The 18,802-nt window shown below is 38.3% G+C and overlaps 1 protein-coding gene across 1 annotated transcript in view; it reads right to left on the minus strand.

Moving 5' to 3' along the window:
* LOC309510234 (ribonuclease inhibitor-like) overlaps positions 1–18,456 on the minus strand; it is a gene marked incomplete at both ends in the record, with an annotated part of 41,905 nt that extends 23,449 nt beyond the window's left edge. The window contains 3 exons of the mRNA XM_082191256.1: positions 2,258–2,428; positions 16,370–16,540; positions 18,395–18,456. Coding sequence (XP_082047382.1) covers positions 2,258–2,428; positions 16,370–16,540; positions 18,395–18,456 — 404 coding nt within the window. The remainder of the gene's footprint in view (positions 1–2,257; positions 2,429–16,369; positions 16,541–18,394) is intronic.
* Between the last annotated feature and the right edge of the window lie 346 nt (positions 18,457–18,802).

The following is an 18,802-nucleotide window of genomic DNA, read 5'->3' on the forward strand; positions in this document are numbered from 1 at the left end:
GCTTTTTAATGTTAAATTCATCAATCTGGTGAAAATTATTTTAGTTACAGTGTCTGTCTACATTACTACTACATAATAATAGTTATAATATTAATCCCATGATAGTAATAGCCATATATTGTAAAACAAATGCACTGAAAAATAAAGGAAACTTTCATAATTAGTTTTGTACTAATTTCTATACTTGAAAGTGTCATGATTCTGCCTTCTTGTCTTTGATTTTCTCTTGTCTTGCGGCAGAATCATGACAGGCCCATGTTTCATGTGCAGCACATGGCCATTTGTTTGGCCATGTGCTTGCGTTGTCTCGTCCCCTAGCCCCGCCCCCTTGTTATCCTCGTTTTGTCATTATTGCTTTACCCATTATCACCTGTGTTCCTGATTATTTGTTCCCTATTTAATCCCCTCATGTCTGCTGTCTTGTGTCGGTTCATTGTCGATCAATTTCATACTTTGTGTGATCACTTTGTGAGTATTCCTGTCCAGTGAAGTTCTGATCCTGTATTTGTTGTTAATTTGTAGTCTAGTTACGTCAAGTCTATGTCATAGTCTAGTTAGTATTCATAGTCCTGTCTTGTCCTGTTTTGCCCCCTCGTGGGCTTTGTTTTTCCCTGTTTTTTCTGTAATAAACCCTAGAGATGTCTGCAAATGGTCTGCGATTGGGTTCTCTCCTTCTAAACCATAACAGAAAGAGTATATTTCTATACTTCACATTAAAGGTGTGATTGGGCTAGCCCAGTGTCAATCAAGAAAAGAACCAAATGGGCCGCTGATCTACGTGTTTCATGGGGTGTCAGAAAAAAAAAACTAACGCTGACTTTTTATTGACCAATGCATTACACACTAACCAAGCGCCGCCAATTAAAGCAGCACTCAGTTACTGTGTCCAAATTCAGGGTCTACATCCTTCGGAGTACTCATTTGAAGGATGTTACGTCACAGCGCCGCGACGAAGGCTGTCCAAATTCGTAGGATCCTTCAAATGCGGCCCACAAATACGTCCTCATTTTCCCCGAATTGGAAGGATGGGTGTGGTGGATCCTTTCCCGTCCTACCTATCCCATAATTCTTTTCGGCAGAGCGTAATGGCGGACGAAGCGAGCGGTAGCGGAGTGGGAGAGGGAGAGGAGTATGCTTTTCGATGTAAGTTTTTTAAAAACTGGGTTTAAAAAAAAAAAAAAAATTTTCAGTGGTTGTCTAGTTAGGCATTTTGTTTTAGCGTTAAGCATTTTTTTTACATTTGTACGTTTATATGTAAAAAAAACATTACTTTCGTAAACTAGCTTCTTCCTTACTGCCTGTGTGAATATCCCCTTACACACAGCTAATTTGTTAGTGATTGAAGCTGTTTTTAACGCTTCTAGGGACGAAAGAGCAGACAGAAGTGTTTATGTCACGGTTGCTAGGCGACAGGATATGAGCAACGGGTAAGGGAGGGAACTGAAAGAAGGGTAGGCTGTCCAAATTCACAAACACCGACTTCCGGGTTTTGCGGTCGTCGGAGGACCCCTCCTCCTTCAACCGGGTAGGAAGGATCCTAAGGAGGATGCAGACCCTGAATTTGGACACAGCCAGTAGCTTCGGGACTTCTTCGCTGTATTCTCGCTTTTTGCTCGCAGGTTTCTCGCTAGAGCTCCCCCCACAGCTTCGGAATAGATATTTGACAACACTGTTGTAAAAACTCGTTGGTGATTCTCAGACACCAGAGGCTATAGATTAACGACATCAAAGCAGATGGGTCGTTCTTTAAAACGTCTTCTTCATTCGGGTTCGGACAGCGTGAGGGAGCGCAATAATGACAGCATTTTAGCAGATTTCTTTTGGCCGTAAAGCAATTGTTTACATCGCGAGACCTGATATCACGCGAGACTTCCTGACGCAGCGGCCGGCGGCCCGCCGGCTCAAAGTTGCAAGTGCGGATTTTCCGCTCACGGGCACCAGGGGGGTGCGAAACGACCACCATTCAACCCGAAATAAGTAATATAACCATTCCAATGACTCCGAAGCTGTTCAGTTAAGGTAAAAAAAGTTACTTAGTTCACCTTTAATCAAAAAATACTTTGCCTCGAGAAAAGGACAGTTACAAGTTAAGACCTTCCGCGCTGGTCGGATGCCGGACTTTGGGACGATTTAGCGTGAGCTTACAAATCACTTACAGTTCAATAAGCTCAATAACACAGCAGCAGAAAAAGGCTGAACATTTCAAATATAGGCGACTTTACATTGTGTTTCATGTGTGAGTCATATATGATCTTACCACAGTGTCTCCAGTTTACAGTGAGGATCCTCCCGTACAGCAGAGAGCAGATGAACTGAATCTCCTAGTTTATTCTCAGACAGATACAGATCTCTCAGGTGTGAGGGGTTTGATCTCAGAGCTGAAGCCAGAGCAGAACAACCTTCATCTGTGACTCCACAATCCATCAACCTGTAGAGAACAATGACACACTCTTCACTCTCTCAGTTCAGATCAGATCAGTTTAACACAAGGGTCCGCAGCCGTACTGCAGGGGGTCCGTCAATTAATGCTTGATCACAAATAATTTTTTGTTAAAAAATTAAAACATGGGTAAAACACATCACAAAGTCAAATTTAAATATAAGCACTCTCAAACGAATGCAAGATCTTCCTCAAACAATCTTCATCTGTGACTCCACAATATTTCAACCTGTAGAGAACAATGACGCTGTGTAAACAGTAGGGCTGTCCCCGACTATGGATTTTCATAGTCGAATCAGAATCGTCATGTCTTGCCTATAGTCGACTAATAGTCGAATCATGTGTATGGGGGTGGGGCTGGGGGCGGGGCTTTAACGTTTCAAAGCCGCGATGTACAGAAAATCACACAAAGATATAGAAGAAAATGTATAAAAACATTTTTGATCAATAAAACTAAGAAATAACATAAATAACTCCAGAAAGGCCACACTGCAGATTTGCATTTCACATGCAAATCAAATTAAATCGGCTAAATTACCTGTGCGAGCAGGCCAGCCTACAGCACAACATCGATGCACCGAAAAAATAAACAATTAAGTTACTAAATTAAATTAGAACAGAATATAACTTTCTAATAAATAAAAATACAAAACGAAATAAATCAGAATCAAGTCACAGGATGAGGAGCAAATGTGTGCAAAATGCCTAAAGTGCAGGGGAACATATATTCAAAACACAAGCCACAAATAGTTAGATTAGATAACCCTGACAGATCAATAAATAAAATAAAAATAAAGAAATAATTAAAATAACGATAGTAGCCAGAATTTTCAACTTTGTCTTTTTAACTGCAGAAACAACAATAAATGCTAAACTGGAGAGGCAGTCTTTTTAGCTAAACATGTTCACAGCATCCAAAAATAAAATTAGAACCGGCTGAAAAGTTTTGAAATCACTTGTACCTGATCGAGAGAACAAATCCTGAACGTCTTTCACTCTGTCTGTCCGTTGGAGTCTTTACAAATTGTGCGCGCGGATAAAATACATTCTAACGTGAAACCCAGTCTATGGTGAAACATGTTAACGTTGGCCGGCAGAAGTGCGATCATGGTTTTCCTGATGCTAAATCCAGCCTTGGAGAATATCCTTTCTAATCGTGTACATCCACACTTTAGATTTTCTTATCCCAGACATTGTTAAAGATTTAAATCCTTGCCGCGAAGACACTCCTCTGTCGGTCACGGATTGAAAGTGAAACTTAAATCTGTCACGGGGTGTTTGGATTTATTCACGCACGTTAAAAAATATTTATTAAAAGCTTCTTTCTTTGCACATTTTTATATAGGCCTACAGCATTATCATAATAGGCTGAATATTAACATATTTACATAAAAGCTAGTTCAATGTGAAATCAGACATTGAGCGTCCTCATATAGCCAAAGTGGCATGATCCTCGTTTCATAACACCTCTGCGAAGATTCGACCGTGAGATCGGTAGTCGAATCAGGCTCCTCCTATCGAAGCATCGAATCTTCGACTATTCGGGGTCACCCCTAGTAAACAGTGTGTAAAATGACCATTTTATTAAAGATTGCAATGTGTGATGTGATTTGAATGTAGTGACAAGCAATGTCACTATATTCTACACTGCTTTATAAAGGATGCCGGTTCTCCATGAACTTGAGGAGAAACTGAGGGACAAATGCCATGCAGTGCTGTAACTATGGAGTGATAAAGAGATAACATTAATAACACCTGAAGTGTAACTTTATCAATTAAATGTACTATATTTTAGTTCAATAATATTAATTTCATATTTTGAAGATATCTTTCTTTGTTTGATCCATTAATGGCCATTTAAAATAATATTTTTTTCTAATATGTTTATTACTTATATTACAATTAGATTTCATGCTTAGCATTTAGCATGCTAATATATGCTATTGCTAATTAATAGTTTCGTAGCAATCTAATACAATCTTATAACTCAGTCATGTGACACAAATATAAGAAATTGAATGAATTAATCCAGTTAGGGAACCATATTAAAATGACTTTAAAACTTCTTCATCGGGTTACTTGGAAATGACTTGATTCCACGATGTTGACATTATGTGAACAAATTATCTTTGTTGAACTTAATTGGTTCATGTGGAACTGATGTGCATGATTCAATCATTTAAATCCAACACACTTTTTCAGTGCATTGTTTTCTGTATTTTAAAACGAATTTTGGATTTACTGTAAATCCCTCTGGTCCTCTTCGTTTAGGGGTCACACTTGGCTCCTTCGCGGTCAAAAGTGACCGAAGCCTTAAAATGTATTTTTTTGTCTTAAAATGTAAATTGCTTTTTTTTTTTTTCAGGAAAACCAATGTAATATATTTTTGTTCAATAATATTTTTTTATTATTATTTCGAATTTAGAAAGGTTTCTATGGTACTATGCAATAATTATAAATAAAAAAAATTATGAGCATTTTGTTCCATTAGAATTCATATTTTTATTTGTATTATTATTATTTTTCAATAAATGCAACATGTCACATTAGTGCAGGCCTTTAAAATCCATTTTTTGAAGTGAGAAAAGCGTCATCCAGTGGCGTTAAAAAGTAAAAACTTGTGTAATGTCGTGTAACCGCCTGTAGGCTGTACTGTTGCTCACTATATAAATACATAGAGAGGCTTTTTGATTCCCATTGTTTTTTTTAGACATGATTTCTCCATTTTATTCGTTTTTTTTTTTTTTTTTTGGATATATATTAGACATTCTAAAAGACTATTTTTGTCAAGTTTTAGATAATTTTGTTACATAAGTATCAGGTTTTGCATTATAATTACAATCAAACAATAACGTTTGGTTAGAAAAGGAACACAATGCAAGCATTTTTGTTAATCAGTATTTGATCATTAAAAAAATCTAACAAAATAAGGGATGGATAGTGATAATTCAAAACACTTTATACAGACATTTTGCAATTAATTGGTATTTTATTCAGTTTAATTCTATAAATGGTAATAAAACTTCAGAAGGGAACAGCAATTATGATCCAACAGCAAAAACAATAAAATAACAACAGCAAACAATCATTATCAAACTGTAGGTTAAAAAACAGGAATAAAAATGTAATTATAATAATAAATATTATTTTAACTATGTACATACAAACTGTAATTATTTTATGTATTGTTGCATATGCAGCAGATATCAGGAACACCTATTAGGCTAAAATAAGACCAAACAATTATTATTTGTTTGTTTGTTTGTTTGTTTGTGTTTGTTTGTGTTTGTTTGTGTGTGTGTGTGTGTGTGTGTGTGTGTGTGTGTGTGTGTGTGTGTGTGTGAGAGTGAGAGAGAGAGAGAGAGATCTTTTGTATTTTTTAATTTATTGATTTTATTTCGCATATTCTCAAAGTTTGCTGTTGCAGTCTTACCAGATCATTTCTCTCTCTGTGTGTGTGTGTGAGTGTGTGTGCGAGTGTGTGTGCGTGTGTTTGAGCGAGAGAGAGTCTCTTTTGTATTTTCTTCATTTATTGATTTTATTACGCATATTCTCAAAATGTACTGTTGCAGTCTAACTAGTTCATTTCTCTCTGTATCTGTGTGTGTGTGTGTCTGTGTTTGTTAATTTACAGTATGCATATTCCATAACAACCCGGCCCTCTACAAGAGTTTTAAACATTCCAAGCAAATCAGCATCTTCTCCTTCATTCTTACATGTATGGGATTTTAAAATAGACAGCTTTGCCTGTCCCACAAGAAAATTACCAAGTGTACATTGTACCTTCCATTCTTTCTTATACTTCACACCAAAAATGAACATATTTTTTGTAAACATAAAACCAAGCTTAGTAAACATTTTATCCAACAATTCAAACAAAGGAATTAATCTTGAACAATCACAAAAAAAATGAAAAACAGTATCGAGAATATTGCAAAAAGGCATGCAGATAAAACCATCTCATTAAATTTTGATACAAAACTGTTAGTTGCCGCACAATGGAGTACTCTCCACTGGAGGTCCCCAGACCTCTTAGGAATGGGGGGCTTATACAAACACCTCCATGATGGAGTTATTTCCGAAGAAATTGATAGATGTTCTCTCCATTTAGTATCAACACATCTTTTCAATTGAGTATAAAACAAGGATTTCACACACATACAATACAATATCTTTTTGCCAACATTATGAAACAATACATCTTCAAATCTTTTCAATAAAGTATCATTTAAATCTTCATCCAAATCAAGACTTATATTAACTCGAAGATCTGGAAAAATCATAGGCCTTTCATCATTCTCAATAAAATTGTTTACATAGGTCAAGAAAGACTGAGGAAAAGATTTTTTAAGATCTCCAATTATCCCTTCAACACATCTTTCTGATCTAAGCCCAACTCTATTAGCTATAGATTTAGCCGTATACCATTGACCCTTTGAAAAATCAATTCAATCTTTTACAGTAGCTATTCCTGTGTTTAAAAACTTGTCAATTACTGAACTCAGAATGGAAGAATTCCTTTTAAAGAGAGGATTAAAAAACAATGGTTCTAAAACACCATAATGTTTATCATCATCTCTCAATTTTTTAAACATTTGCCAGGCCTTTAATACAGTTACATAAAAGTTAGAAGAAGAAACACTTACTCTTGGATTTGGATTTTGGACAGATTTTTCAATTAGGAATAACTGCTTAGCTAATCCAACTCCCCCAATACTTTGTAAAACAGACAAACCTAATGCAATCCAGGGTATCTTATCTGAACAATATAATAGCCTTTGTAATGTTTGAAACCTCATTGTCTTAACTCTCGCCTCCAGATTTATAAGTCCTTGACCACCTTCTACAACTGGGAGATACAAAACTCCAGGAGGAAGCCAATGATAACCATCCCAAAAGAATTTAACAAAGACTTTTTGAATACCAGTCAATAACTCTTCAGGGGGATTCAACACTGTAAATCTGTGCCACAACATTGAGGCTGCCAGATTATTAACGATTAAACATCTCCCTCTGAAAGATAACCTCGGGAGAATCCATCTCCACTTCTGTAGTTTCCCCACAATTTTATCAACTAATCCTTCCTAATCATTTTTCATATAAGTATCAGATCCTAAATATACCCCAAGAACTTTAAAACCATCTTTGATCCATTCACATTGTTGTGGGATTTGAGGAGGATCTATATCCCTCCACTCGCCTAACAGAAGGGATGTACATTTATCCCAATTGATTCTAGCAGATGTAGCTTTTTGAAAAGTTTTCAAACTAGAAGTCAAAGCAGCCATATCATCAATGTTCCTTATGAAAACAGTTATATCATCAGCATAAGCTGTGAGTTTTACAGGTGGGATCTCTGGAAAACCAGGAATACAGAATCCATATAGTCGTTTCCTCAAATGTGACAACAAAGGCTCAATAGAAATTGAATATAGAAGTCCTGAAAGAGGGCATCCTTGTCGTATACCTCTTGTTACTGCAAAAGGTCTAGTTAGACAACCATTAATCTTAAGCATACTAGATGTTTCACTGTAAAGCAGTTTAATACAAGAGACAAATTGTGGTCCAAAGCCAAAGGCCTTCAGAGTCTTTAGTAAATAAAAGTGATCCACTCTGTCAAAAGCTTTTTCTTGATCTAAAGATAAGAGTCCAATATCAATTTGATGTTTTTTAGCAACTGCAATAATGTCTCTTAGCAAAAACAAGTTGTCGAAAATTGTCCGCTCAGGGATACAGTATGACTGATCTTCATGAATTATAGTTGCCATACATTTCTTCAACTTATTAGTTATAGCTTTTGACAGTATCTTAAAATCAGTACACAGCAACGACACAGGGCGCCAATTCTACAAAAGTCCAAGATCTCCTTTCTTAGGGATTAATGTCAACACTGCCCTCCGACAGCTTAGGGGTAAAACACCTTGATTAAAGGACTCCAAAAAAACATCATACAAATCATGTCCAATCACATTCCAAAAGCTTTTAAAAAACTCAGCAGAGAGATCATCCACACCAGAAGATTTGCCACTGTTCAGCCCTTGCACAGCACTTGAAAGCTCATCAAAAGTCAAGAATTCTTCCAATTCCATCTTTTCTTCTTTAGACAACTGTGGAAGATCTAGAAGAAGTTCTTCAACTGCTACTTCATCACAAAATTCGGACTGATAAAGTTTTTCATAAAAAGAAATAGCAGAAACTATCATTTCTCGTTGATTGGTTATTTCTTTGCCATTAGGAAGTTTCAGTTTGTGAAAAAATTTCTGCTCTTTAGATTTTTTTCTCCAGTCCGAAAAAAAAAAAGCAGTTGGAGCATCCATTTCATTGCACTTCACATATCTTGTTCTGACAAGTGTCTCCTTCTCCTGGGGCCTGTACCATGAAGCTGGTTTAGGTGGCTAGCCAGCTATGTTTCAGTTTAGTTTCCGCCAACCCTGGGTTTTAGGTACTATGAAAGTAGCTTGGCTTTAATCGGTGTTCATCGCCATGGTATCTTACGCTGCACGGCTAACCTGCTCCGGGGCAGGTTATGTTCTGGATTCAAGATCTCAGACTGAAGTTTGACCAATCAGCTGAGAGCAAAGAAACATACAGTACCAGTCAAAAGTTTGGAAACACTACTATTTTTAATGCTTTTGAAAAAAGTCTCTTATGCTCATCAAGCCTGCAGTAAAAAAAAAAAAAAAAAAAAAAAAAAAAACAGTATTATGAAATATTATTATAATTTAAAATAATGGTTCTCTTTTTTTAATATACTTTAAAATGTAATTAAACTTTGTGATGCAAAGCTGAATTTTCATCAGCAAGTACTCCAGTCTTTGGTGTCTTATGATCCTTCAGAAATCTTTTTTTTTTTTTTGGAGCCGCCTCAGCTCAGTCCTATGGAAGCTTGTTTCCGCCACAAAATAAAACATTTTAAACGATAATTGCGGCTTTTTATCTCACAATTGCGAGTTTACATTTTGGAGCCTCCTCAGCTCACAGTCCAGCTCCTTTAGTGAACAGTCTTTAGTGTGCAGTCTAGTTAAAGACTCCTTTAGTGTGCAGTCTAGTTCAAGACTCATTTAGTGTGCAGTCTAGTTAAAGACTCCTTTAGTGTGCAGTCTAGTTAAAGACTCCTTTAGTGTGCAGTCTAGTTCAAGACTCCTTTAGTGAGCAGTCTAGTTCAAGTCTTCTTTTTTGTGCAGTCTATAGTTTGAGGCTCCTTTTGTACAGGGCCCTGACTGAGTCTGTTTCCACCTGAAACATAATTCCACCACAAACATGATCATTACAAGTTTTCTGGAGGCTCATCAAATCACAAAAAGTTCCTTGACTTCCTACAAACACAGGACTGACTGTAATTTATGTCAAGGGTTTTAAATCCTTACACATTTCTTCTGAAGCCCATTGAGGTAAAGGCCTCAGTTTCTGGGGCAGGTTGTGAAAAATCCTACAATAAAAGAGATGTGTAAGGGCCAGTCCCTTTTTCATGCCACACATTCAAATGTTTGCCATAGTAAAAAGCCCAGTGCATTCACCTCAGCAACTGTCTGAGAACACACAGACAGAGTGTCTTCATCATTTCCTCCACCCTAATAAATAAAAATAGGCCAATGTAAAGCATAACTGTTGTAAAGCAGGTTATGTTTGGTGTTCTGTCTGCTGCATACTGACCTCTGTGTGGGAGACTGTGTGTGTGTGTGCTGGCTTCAACAGGGACACTGTATTTCCCTCTACTGCAGAACATAGAGTCAGCCATATTTAAAACTTCAAAAAGTAGTAATGTATTGCACACGTACCCAGTGTTACTTGCTTAGAGGAGCCAGCACCAGGGTCAGATTGTACAGCACCTGTAATCCCATCCATAATCGGCCGTCCCTTATTGCCTACTCAGAGCCAACTCCTCCACCAGTGTATTCTGGTTTTCTAAATTTAACTCTTTATTTCTGTTTGCTGCAAACAAGTGTTTGTGATAAAATGTTCACAAAAGTAATAAAAGGTTGTGGTAAATACTCACCACTTTTAATTATATTTTTATATTTGGTCTTTATCTGCTGCCAAGAACATTTGGAGTTGGGGTTGCATCTAAAAATCAATGAATATTAATCTTTCTTAGTACATGCACATTTTATATATATTATAAAAATAGGCTATAGGCTATATTACATGTATAGGCTACACATACATATATACATAATTTTACATAAATATAGAACGTATTTGTTTAACTTACACATTAACAATCAGCAATCTTTCTCCAACAGTCTTCTCTTGCTTTGGCAGCAGAGACCGTATTGTTTCGAGCTTGAAATACATATTTAAATTCATCGTAATTCTGAATGATTATCTCTTGCTCCTCCGCGGAAAAATATATCGCTCTCGCTTCCCGCGATTGGTTGTTCGGTGTCGACGTCACTCTTTTATGTGCACGCGCGCGTGGAGTAATCATAGCTTGAGGATCAAAGCCTGAGTTGACAGAGAAAGTTGATGAGCTGCATCATGGTACCAATAAAGCCTGATTGCATCGGTTTGGTTTTGTCAACTCAAAACTAATCCTGTAACCCCGAGTTTGTTCAGCTACCTTCATGGTACAGGCCCCTGCTCTTCCAATAAATCCTTCAAAAGGCCTTTGTTCTCTTTAATGATATCACCTCCTCCCTGATTGCGGAGGCTTTGTTGAAGAATTTCTTGCTCTATCATCTTCATCTTCACTTTCAAGTTCTCAGTATTATTTGCTGTGTATTGTTGACAAAAAACCTTTATCTGGACTTTTCCCAGATCCCACCATTGACTAAGAGATGAATAACTACCTCTCTCTTCTCTCCAAGACTTCCACAAAAGACCAAAAGAGTGCACCAAGATGTGATCTTGAAGTAATGTATTATTAAAGTGCCACTGTGACTTATAGGATTTAGGTGACAAGACAGACATAGACATAGAGATATAATGATGATCTGATATAGATGTAGGGGAAATACGATTACTAAAAAAATCTTCCTTTATTGCATTCCTCAATATAAAAACGATCCAATCTGGCAGCAGAAACCTTATTTGAATTAATTTTCAGCCAAGTATATTGTTTAACTTGAGGATAAACATCCCTCCACAAATCTACAAGACTATGTCTATTAATTAAAGATTTAAGAACATCAGGTTTTTCCTGGCTGAAAATGAGGCGGAGGTAGCAAAATCCGATAGCTCGGTACCTCTAGGGGGGTCCGGGGGCATGCCCCCCCCGTAAGAAAATTTTGTACATTTCAAAGATAAATGCATTAATCTGGTGCATCTTTTTATGTATAATGACCACTAGAAGGTGAAAAAAAAAACACTTTTTACAAGCATGTATTTATTTATTTTTAGGCATTTTAATAATCAGATAATTTGATTTTATTTACAGTTCATAGGGGGCCATGAAATTACAAAACAGTACTAGTAAATTACGTGACTGCTACTTGTGATAGCTTATTTTATAAAAACGGCAGAAGAATTTCGGCTATTGCCTAAGTCAGGCTGGCTCTATGGATATATTTTAAGTAACCTAACTAGTTTGAGAGCCGAAGCTTAAGAAAAACAGTATCGGTACCTGGCTGTGACAAGTGAAGGCACTTCGATGCTGCAGAGAAGGTGCTTCTTAACTTTCGTGCGTCTGTGGAGGTTGTGATAACTGACAGGTGATGTTGAAAAGGGGGAGGGGCAGGGGCTCGTGCGCTTTCGCAGAAATTTACCTTGCTCCGTTTGAGACAAGCACGTTTTGGTGCTTAAAGCCCTGCATTTCAGCCCGAGCCCGACGTGCCAATATTATTATTATTGACTTATTTATGCCCCTAGGGCCGGGCTTCGGGCCAATTCTCACGTCATAATTCACATGCGGCCGGGCCTCGGGCTTTTTTGGGGTTATCCTTCTTTTTATAATTTTAGACATTAATTTAAAAAATATGAGAAGCTGACGACGACGATAGAAAAACAAACATAGAAAGACATTTCATAACCTCATAACTTTCATAATCTTATAATTACACAGTGACATATGACTGACATGACAGTCTCATGCACGCACGCACGCACACACACACACATACGCACACACACACACACACACACACACACACACATACGCACGCACGCACGCACGCACGCACACACACACAGAAGGTTTCCCATCAGCGCGACCCACGATTCACCTCATGTGCAAATAATGGAGAATATTAAGAGAAAAAATCACAGATGGCCAACTTAAAACGCAGCGGGAAGAGTGATAGAAGAGAGGAGGACTGGGTTAAAACCTTAGGCTACACTGTGGATGCTATTCTTTTTCTCCACGATGCTCTGTAAAAGACTGCTCTAACTTTTCGTTTCATTGGACTTTATTTTCGTTTAATTGTTGGAAACTACGGATGCTTTTCGTTTGATTGGACTTTTATTTTCGTTTAACTGTTGGAAACTACTGGAAAAAAGAATGGCCATGTTCTGTCGTGCATTTTTGAGGTAAGATAACCTGCAAGTTTATTTAATTTAATTGGTTTAGATAGGCTATTGCTCCTTTCGTTTGCGAGCGCTGGTTCGAGCAGCCTGAGCCTGCCTCAGTATTTCAAAAAAAGTTGTTTTACTCACTGTGGTTTAATAAATAATCATTTGTTAAATTAACTGTCTGTGTGATATGCTTGAAGTGTTTTATAGCCTATCTATGGATTGTAGCCAAGTAAAGTAGCCTATTAGCGTTGATTTGAGAGGCTAAATTGATCAAACATGTTGTAGGCTATACTCGCTGTCGGTTCGGCTTCATTTAAAAAAAAAATGCTCCAAAACATTTGTCTAAATTAACATGATAAAGAAATTAAAAGAAACATAACTAACAAAACTGACCTATTTTAATGGCTGCAAATAGGGCAGGCTGCCGCTGTGTAATAATAATAATAATAAAAACGGACTCGGGCTGATAATTCTGATGAGCTGTCGGACTTGTGCTTGAGCGTCTCGGGCCAGGGCCGGGCTCGTGCTTATTCTGATGCAGTCGAAATGCGCAGAACGGTTTGAGAATGGAATGGAACCCGGCCGTGAACCCGCTGCGGAATCGTGTCGGTGGAAAAGAGGTATCTAATCATGTGATTCCGTCTTGAGTTTTTGTCGACAGACGGAGGCGGCCCGAAATTTGACGGAGGCGGCCGCCTCATAATTCTCTATGCAGGAAAAACCCTGTTCATGATTCCTATCCAATTTATGATCTACCGTACAATTAAAATCACCCCCTATAACAACAATCTTATCATCTGAACACTTCAACAATTCTTCAGAAAGTTTCAGAAAAAAATCACAGCGCTCGCTTCCTATATTAGGAGCATAGATATTATAAAAAGAAAAACTATTATTGCCTATTATTAAATCAGCTCTAAGAAGGCGTCCTGGTATTATTTCTAAGAAAACTGGATTATCTTTAACACGCTTTGAGAATAAAAACGCAACACCAGCACTCACGTTCGTACCATGACTAAGACTAATACTGCCCTCCCATTCATTTATCCAATCTGTCTCATTACAGGCATCAGTATGAGTCTCTTGCAACAAAATTACATCTGCTTTTTTAAGTTGTAAATACTTAAATAAAGTCACTCTCTTTCGTACATCCCTACATCCATTTATATTTAAGGATCCGATATTAAAGGATACCATCAGGATGAAAAAAGAGAAAATGAATAAATGCCAATATAGATGTAATTTCCAATACATAATAGGCTACCTCTTTAAGGACTTTTCTTTACTCTTTTTCTGACAGCACTTACAAACTTTTTTAAACGATAACGCTTAGGCTGATCTAATTCCTCAAGTGTTGCTTTCTTCATAGCCATAGCAGAGGAATCAATAAAAAGCTTCAAATCAGGAAAATACGTTTCAATCTTTGGTTTTCTCTGTTTTTTTGTAGCATTCAAGAATTCATCCAGCTGTTCCAAACTATAATACCAGATCCTCTTTAATCGCCCAACAGTACTTTCCTGAGAATTGAATTCATCCAATTCATCAGTGATTAAGTCTGAACACTCACTATCTGGATCACTGTCAACATCCTGTGATATTGGTTCAGCATCATTTTGGGACATATCCCTATTTGATGCCTGCACCTCATCCAAGACATCCCTCACTTTAGACCCATCTTGTTCTCCAGATTGTTCTACCTCCTCCACAATCTCTACAGGGTCATTCATTCCACTCTGTCTAGCATCAGGAATGATCGCATCCGTTTCTGTAATCTCAATATTGCCACCCTGAGGCAACTGTTCTCTCATTTCAGTAGACGCGTCAATTTCCGCATTCAAATCAACTGCAGCGCTTTCTATAGTCGGTTTAACCAACTCGTTATTCTCCAAAACAATTGAATCTTGCACTGAACCATTCTTTGCGCTTTGAGCCTCTTTCACAACAGGACAACCTGTTTTAATATGGCCGTATTTTCCGCAAACAAAGCATTTCATAGTCTCAGTAGTGATAAATATTGTATAGTCCTTACCAAACACTGTCAATTTAACAGACACATCAAGCATTTCAAATTCAGCGCTTAATATCATCAGAGCCTGACGTCTGAAAGACATGACATGTTTCAACTCTGGATTTTTCAGTCCTAGAGGAATCATTCTAATCTGCCCAACCAATTTTCCATAACGAGCTAAGATAGACTCGAGCGCTTTATCAGAAATAAACGGAGGTACGTTTGACAACATCACTCTTTTAGAAAGACTAGACAAAGGTAAAATTGGAACAAATACATCCTGAACAGTTAAACCACACTCCACCAATTGACTAACCATTTCGATTTCCTTCAGAAAAACGACAATTGCTTTATTCATTCTTGAAGCGGACATTATGTTTTGTGCACCTATTTCTCGACCAATAGCGACCAAAACACTCTCAATAGACACAGACTCATCTGACGGCATGCACTTGCACGCGTGCCGAGCAGACAAACAGGAAAATCCATCGGAATTTGAGCCCATCTTTATCAGATAAACTGACAAAAATAGCCACTATAACACCTTCTCCTCTAACTTACAGCAATATTCAAAATAAATAAATAAACTCAGAAAGGAAAAGTTCAACTCACTCAGCAACTCCACACACTCCTTGCTCACGCGCTCCCCACAAACACGCCGCACATGCGCACAGAGAGAGAGAGAGAGTGAGAGAGAGAGAGAGAGAGAGAGAGAGAGAGAGAGAGAGGGGGGGGGGGGGGGTCTTATTTGCGTCACTCCTTCATTGCTGCGCACTTTTTTTCTGCACAGCGGCTGATTTGTAGTTTGTACCACCAAAAGTTTCTCTGAGTTTTCGTATTTCCCATTCATTTCCTGTCGGTCATTTTTGAAGGAACCAAGTGTGACACTTTTTTTTTTACGACCCTTTACCATATCCGAATCATGTCTATGATTATTTTGTGTGTGTTCACAAAGCTAATACAACAAACGTCACCAAGTGTCATCCCATTCAGATGAAGCAAGATGAATCATTTTTAACATGCCTAAGACTTTTGCACAGTACTGTATACACTGGGGAGAACATTTATGTTTTAGGATTAGCATGTTTAATCAAGCATTGGCTCACCTGTGATATTCACTGATTTAACTGAATATTTATTTAATGTGCATTTGGACTGAAGTAAGTATCACTTGTAATTTATTGTTTAACTGAGTGTCTATGAATCACACATAAAATACTGGTTTTGGTTTTCCTGGTCAAACTATAATTGTACAGAAAATGAGCTCTCAATAAAATTTATTCATTTGTCTCTCATTTGTGTTGTGTGGATGTGTAATTGTTTGGTTGGACTCCTTCTTCAGACCCGAAAACAAGCTAGAGTTTAACAAGCAAAGTTGGTGATTGAGTAAAAAAGTTAAAAACTATTAAATAACTAATACATAATATATTTACCAAGGACAAAATATGTGTTTATCAGAGAGTTCATCTTACCCCAGTTTCTCCAGTTTACAGTGAGGATCCTCCAGTACAGCAGAGAGCAGATGAACTGAATCTCCTAGTTTATTCTCAGACAGATTCAGATCTCTCAGGTGTGAGGGGTTTGATCTCAGAGCTGAAGCCAGAGCAGAACAACCTTCATCTGTGACTCCACAACCCCACAACCTGTAGAGAACAATGACACACTCTTCACTCTCTCAGTTCAGATCAGATCAGTTTAACACAAGGGTCCGCAGCCGTACTGCAGGGGGTCCGCCAATTAATGCTTGATCACAAATAATTTGTTAAATTAAAAAAATAGTAAAAAACATCACAAAGTCAAATTTAAATATAAGCACTCTCAAGCGAATGCAAGATCATCCTCAGTTGATTCTGTAATAATATCATACTGGCAAACTCTCAAGTGTGTTTTTGTGTTTGAGCTCTGGAGAACGTCAAATGTTTTTACAGCGGTGAGTAATGTAGCCAATCACAGTCATGTTTGTTGGTCTATTGAACGCAGTGGCCAATCAGAGGTGTTTCATTTTGTCAGAATCCACTCACCGAGATATAAAGGCCCTGTCCTAAATGGCACACCTCACTTTCAGTCTTGTAGACTTACAATGGCTTCTGCGTGCCCATTAAGTCCATAGGGTGTCCCATTTAGTAGTTTTAGGTTTCAGAAGGGTACTCACGAGCGCCCCTCTGCGGTCGATATGTGCTCTAAATGCGCACTGAAGCGAGCTCCACAGCAGACTTGTTCACGACAGTCAAAGCGGCGTTACGTCAGGAAAGTGCGGACTCAGAGGAAGACCGCGAGTGTTTAGGGTGCCATTTGTGACAGGGCCAAACTCACAATTGCGTGACATAAATAGCAATTGCAAGAAAAAGTCCGAATTGCGAGTTTATTCCTTGCAATTCTGAGGGGAAAAACAGTCAGAATTGTGAGATAAAAAGTCACTGTTTAACATGTTCAAACAAATAATGTAGCAAAATGATCATTCAAATGTTATTTTTCTTAATTGCATTTACACCCTCAGTTAAGACACTTGCGATTGCATTTTCATTACCGTATTTTCCGCACTATAAGGCGCACTTAAAAGCCTTTAATTTTTTCAAAAAACGACAGTGCGCCTTATAATCCGGAGCGCCTTATATATGGATCTGGCGCCTTATATTAATGTCTGTATACATTAATATTAATACAATATACATTAATACAACCGCTGACTTAAACCTTGTTTATACTTTCGCCTGGCACCGGAGCGCGAGCCTCCGCTGACTGCGCGCGCACCTCCCCAAACAGACGAGGCATTTATACTTGACGCAACTGTTTTGTTTTAGACTGAACACCAGACCATACAACTGATTTAGACGCGCAAACTGGGTGCCGGTGTGATGAGATGTACTAATATCCCTCTGCTCGGGCAGATTCGGCTCAAAGTCGTGCATCTTCGGATGCGGAGGCGCGCGTGCTGTCACAATGACGTAATTTTGCCGCGCGCGCGCCTCCGCACTATTCATTTCCTTCTCTCTGGGCCACTAGTTGGTTCGCGTAGTGTTTTTGCGCTGCACGTCTGTGTTACACGTCACCACGTAGGCTCACTATTGGCCGACGCTGGTCATGTGTGTGACGCGCAGCGCAAAAACACTACGCGAACCAACTAGTCCAATAGTGAGCCTACGTGGTGACGTGTAACACAGACGCGCTGCGCAAAAACACTTACGAGGCCCAGAGAAAAGGAAATGAATAGTGGAATAAAGTCGTTATTTTTGTTTGTTTTTGCGCACAAAAAGTATTCTCGTCGCTTGATATATTGAGCCACTGTAGTCACGTGGACTATATTAACGATCTCTTTAATAACTTTTCTGGGCCAGCAAGTTTGGGCCACCTAGCAGCCTACGGAGAAGTTATCAGCTCTCAGATTTCATCAAAAATATCTTAATTTGTGTTCCGAAGATGAACGAAGGTCTTACACGGTTGGAACAACATGAGGGTGAGTAATTACTAACAGAATTTTCATTTTTGGGTGAACTAACCCTTTAAAGTCTCCGAGCACAAACTTCGGTGCATCAGGTGCCATGTTTTCTAGTTTAGCCATTGTGTCGTATATCCTATTTGCCGCGACCTTAGTATTAGCGCGGGGATGAATATATACCACAGTGACAAACACCTGACCAAATTCCCTAGGTAGATAGTAAGGTCTTACCGACAGCGACAATAGCTCAATATCCTCCGAGCAATGGGAGTCTCTTACTGTGTAGTTTTTACACCATCGCTCATTTATATAAACACACACCCCCCCTCCCATTCTTTTGCCGGTTACCTGTGCATCACGGTCCAGTCTAATCGGGTCGCTAAACCCTGTGATCCTGAGTGTTGAGTTATCAGCTGTGTCTTTAAGCCATGTTTCCGTGAAGCACAACAGACAACTTTCCTGATACTCT

Source organism: Leuciscus leuciscus (assembly GCF_965113295.1).
Source record: "Leuciscus leuciscus genome assembly, contig: SUPER_11_unloc_5, whole genome shotgun sequence".
NCBI classification, from domain to species: domain Eukaryota; kingdom Metazoa; phylum Chordata; class Actinopteri; order Cypriniformes; family Leuciscidae; genus Leuciscus; species Leuciscus leuciscus.